The 5,000-nt window shown below is 53.4% G+C and overlaps 1 protein-coding gene across 1 annotated transcript in view; it reads left to right on the top strand.

Moving 5' to 3' along the window:
• Positions 1-5,000, top strand: part of VOLCADRAFT_95349 (uncharacterized protein) — a gene marked incomplete at both ends in the record, with an annotated part of 6,060 nt that overhangs the window by 486 nt on the left and 574 nt on the right. The window contains 2 exons of the mRNA XM_002954496.1: positions 254-500; positions 1,297-1,376. Coding sequence (XP_002954542.1) covers positions 254-500; positions 1,297-1,376 — 327 coding nt within the window. The remainder of the gene's footprint in view (positions 1-253; positions 501-1,296; positions 1,377-5,000) is intronic.

Below are 5,000 nucleotides of genomic sequence, written 5' to 3'. Positions count from 1 at the left end.
CTGTTTTGCCTATCAGCTGCTGATCTGCTGCCCGGCCATGATCTGCTTTATGATGCAAACAAAATAAGACTGCACAAGCACGTCGCATGCGGCACAACAACAAAAACCCACAACAGACAGTGCTTTACAACCAACTAACAAACAAGACGTGACGCACTGCAAAATTGTACAATGACGTACATAGGGCAACGTCAACAAGGAAATGCACAGCACAGACAAGGGATGCGTTTAACTAGCGCGTGACTCACCGGAGGTACGACAAACCGTGACGCGGAAACGCCAAAAGCTTACGGCAAAGCGGCCGACGGCGAGGCGGCCGACGGCGAGGCGGCCGACGGTGAGGCGGCCGACGGCGAGGCGGCCGACGGTGAGGCGGCCGACGGCGAGGCGGCCGACGGCGAGGCGGTCGACGGCGAGGCGGCCGACGGCAAAGCGGCCGACGGCGAGGCGGCCGACGGCGAGGCGGCCGACGGCGAGGCGGCCGACGGCGAGACGCTGACGTAAGTCCTCGCCCAGGCTCGCGCAGACCGGCGGGGGGATCGGGCGGGAGGTGGGCGGGGAAATACACACACACACGCTGTTAATCAGCTAGCAGGGGACGCAACGAGCACAGACTTTGCAGGGCAAAACAACATGAGCAGCTGCGCACAAAATGCAGAAACATACTAATAAGCACACAGGCGGATCGCGGGCAGTTTCGAATTCTCCATCACAATTAAAACAGTAGCATCCACACACACACACACACACACACACACACACACACACACACACACACACACACACACACACACACACACACACACACATACTCTTACACACAACTACATACACACGCGCGCGAGAGAGAGCACATTCTCACCCACATTTGAACACCTACCTACCTACCTACCTACCTACCTACATACAATCGCACAGAAATACAAGCCACTGAACACCGCAACAATAACCACCGGCCGGCTTTGCAGCTTCTATCTGTGTTTGCTGACCTTATCTTTGCAGTTTGCTGCCTTTGTGCTTTTGCTGTCGCTGTTGCTGTTGCTGCTTGCCGGCACAACAGGAGAAAAACACCGCGCCACGAAACACCCACAGCAAGAAACTTTGCTCCGAACGTATGTACGACATCACTAAATCACGAACGGGCACAAAGTGGCACCCACGCAGTGAACATACGGGGAAAGACCTTCATGCCGTACTCCCTACACGCCGCACCTTACCAAGGTACAACAATTTCATACCGAAATCCCCCTCCGTCACCAACTCGTCTATCCATGTGCAACACGTCTTCTCCCATAGAATCCAAGAACCTTCCCAGCACACCCACCTGGCGATTGTGACGTCAGCTCGGCCGCTAGTGGAGGATGATGACGAAGGCAGTGCGCGGCAGCGGCTGATGCACGCGAGTTGCCCTTGGGGTTCCAGTTCTACACACTCGCTGGTGCCAGGTCCCCTCGATCACACCTGCAAAAGGAGCAAGACAGTTGCCTTACTATGAAAGTCGAAATGAGCAGTCGTCTCTGTCGCGAGGAAGGTCAAGGACATCGGACGAAGTGGTCATGTCTCGCCTAACGACGTGTACTTTTCTGCCAAACTGTCTAGCTTTCAGCCTTCGTAGCCTCCTTACACAGCGTAAGCATAATTGTCGGGATTACGCTCAAACGCCGCATACGCCCATATTCTTGCAGCAGAGCGTTGCACAAACGTCGAAAGCCCGTCGACAAAGCCACCTTGATGCTTCAAATATCCATACATGAACACGAGAGACAAGCAACTCACCTCAAAAAAATTGAGTCGCACGTTGCCCTCAGCAGACGAGTCGGGCATGTCGATGTCCGTGAAGCGGCGACGCTGTGCCTGGAGCAACGTCAGCAGGGGCTAAATAAATAAATGATTGAGCTAGCCGCGTAATAAATTAGAGCAATGGAACTGAAGTGCGGCGGCTACAGCGTGAAGGTTTTGCAATGAACAGTACCTTGCAAACGTTTGCAGGGTCCACAGATGCTTCTCGGAACTCCACGCAGCTGTTAATATGTTCTAACGCATTTGCTGGTCATATGTAGGAAGCTAGCAGCTTTTACGAACGCGCCAGAGGTGAAATACGTTGGGTGAAAGCGAGCGATCATATATCGGACGTTGTGCACATTTGCTAAAAGGAGCTGGAAGTGCTATGGAAGGTGCCTTTTGTCAGAGGCCAGCTAAGTTGTACGGCGTCCGGTAAAAGGTGCGCAACAGCTGCAAATCCAGGTGGTGTGTTGGTAAGGTGCAGATCGGCGAACTCATTTTGTCGACAGTAAGCCTATTAAACTTTTATATTATAGCTGTATGTCACTGCATTATCACGTCCACCCCCGTTCCTCGGCACCTGGTTACGTCCCCGGAAGCAAGATCCCTCAGTGCAAGCCCTTTGCAAACAACCTATTAAGCTATCGTGAAGGCCGCTGCTCAATTTTTTGCTTATGCGCAAAGCGAGCGATTGACGTAGTCTGCTCATGGCGGAAGTGCCACGAGCTATTGATACAGCGTTATGGATCTTGAAGCTCTTCTTGAGTGTCTAATATGTTTTGATTCATGTTTGCTCACAGGAGGAACTGCGGCCCGAACAAGGGCGCCACCGAACTATCACGGAGGGCTTCCTTTGACAGGGCTAAGCCCTATACACACCTTACGGGTTCAAATCTTCCGTAAAACGGAGGCCTTAGGTGCTCCGAGGAAAAAGCGACATACCGAAGGTCATCGTCAACCACCTACACAATGACAAGGATGCTAAGGAGCCTGGCGCCCTCACCCTCGCTGTCACCAGCACCAGCACCGTCCTCGTCACCCAGCACTGCTGTGAGCAGCGAGATCGTGCCCCGCTCAGCTCCCTACCACCCTATATCCTTCCCGTTCACCCTCGCCCGTTAGCCCAACTCGCCACATTTCCGTTCCCTATCACTTGTTGCCATCCATCCCTTGCTCCAAGAAGTTCAAGATCAGCTCCATCACTCTGCTGTCATCCCAACACCAAGTGGCAAGATGTAATCAGCAGCTGCCTTCATGATGCCGACCGAGCTGCGGAAGCCTGATAGTGGTCCACAGGGTGGCTGCAAGACAGGCGGTCCGACACATCCAAGTGCAAGAGAGTGTATGTATGTGTGTGTGTGGTCAAGCCGAGTCAAGCTTGCGCATTTCTGTGCTAAATGTTCGACACGACCTGACTGATGGCTTGTTATGATGTCCTGAGTCCCAGGGGTCCCAGGTCGTTCACTCCCTTCCAAGTGCCAACTTCTCAGTGGATCGCTCAGGTTCCACACCCATCACCGGGGAATTTGCAAGATTGATGGCGGCTGAACTCCATTCCTGTTCAGCTCACAAGTCAACTCTATCCCAAGTCACCACCGTCCATCGACTAGGGGCACTTTTACCTTCCACCATCGGAAGGATTTTCAACCCTAACAAGTTACAAGTTCCACACTTGCATGCGGAACCCGCACTTGCGTGCGGGTGTGTCCGTAAAAGCCGGGGGTATATGGATGTTATATTAGTAGTATTGATGCGGGTACACAAGTGGTGCTCGGTGCCATAACCATGCCCACACCCAGCCTGGCTACCGGCGTGTAGCCTGTTGCCCTCACAGTAATTGATAAGTCGCCTCCCGATGATATTGCCGTAATGTTTGCATAGTGGGCCCCCAACCGCAATGCCCCGATAACTGTCGCAGCAGGACGCGTCCCCTTTTTGTATACGGGGAAAAGGGTGCTAGTCGTGAATAATCAGCTCGCGGATATTCAGCTCCGTATATGCGGTTGCATAGCACCGTTAAGTAAGGCGCCAACACAAACACGGGCCGCTGCCCTTCACTCTCCCTGATAGCGTACCTATAATACTCGGCCGGGGTTCCCTCCAGGCCCACGGACAGGCTATGTTGCGCATGGCCTTGAGACCGCTAACAATTTCGCCCTCCGTAAAATCCTTGTTAAGCCAAGCAACCAATTCCCGTCGGTGCATCACCCGGTCCTCATCCTGCCATTTAAACTGTATACCCTCGTTTGCAGCCTTGCCTCACGTTTCCCGCACCATTAAGCACCTTGGAAAAATGCTCGGTAAAAGCATTAATATCTGAGATCCAGCAAGGAGGTGGTTTTCCCCCACGCAGCCATGTCCACAAGCTGCGTGGGTTGGACAGGGTGGCCTTAATCCTCCTCCGCATATTTTCCATTTCGGTCTCCTGAATAGCTGCCTTCCTAGTAGCCTTCTTAAAGACACGGTGCTTGGCCTTCCAGGTAGCCCTATGAATGTCCGGCAGCTTGCCCGAGACGGGGTCCCTGATCTCTTTACGGAAACTCATCATATCATTCCGCACAGCGGCACAGTCCTCGTTCCACCAGTCACGCTTCACAAAATTCACCTTTCCCCATGCAACGCCGAACATCTCCCTAGCACACGTCCCGATTAGGGTGCGCAAGTCATTCATGCTTTCATCACAAGAGGCCCCTTCTCCTTGAGTTATCCTGTCCTCCACACACACAGACACACGCACGCACACACAAGCACCCTCTCTCTTCCCAACGCATCCACCCACCTTGTCCACAGCCACCCATCGCCCCTTCTCCCCCCCAAGCACACACACACACAGGTACATGAGCGTCTACTCATGTACCTGTAACACGGCTCGTTCCACAGGCTGCCGTACCCCCATGATGCGGCAGTTCAGAGCGTCGCAAACTTGGTTGGTTTACATCGCAGTGAACAGGATGCGGAGACAGCAGAGCTCGTTGGCCAGTAGAGCTCTTTGGCCAACCGTAATCTACGGAAGTTGCCATCATAGCGTAACTGCGCGAGAAAGCATACGTTTTTCAAATATTGCTGACACGAAGAGGGAAGGTCTTTGGCCCAAACAACAAATCTTTCCTGAGAATGAATTCACACAGCGAAAGTGCTCGAATGATCGAGGAGGGATCGTGGCCAGCTCTGCAATGTGAAATTTGAAGCCGAGAGCGTCTCGGTGCGTGCGAGCACCG

The sequence above is a fragment of the Volvox carteri genome, assembly GCF_000143455.1.
Source record: "Volvox carteri f. nagariensis unplaced genomic scaffold VOLCAscaffold_43, whole genome shotgun sequence".
Classification (NCBI taxonomy): domain Eukaryota; kingdom Viridiplantae; phylum Chlorophyta; class Chlorophyceae; order Chlamydomonadales; family Volvocaceae; genus Volvox; species Volvox carteri.
This window is presented reverse-complemented; position numbering and strand designations above follow the sequence as displayed.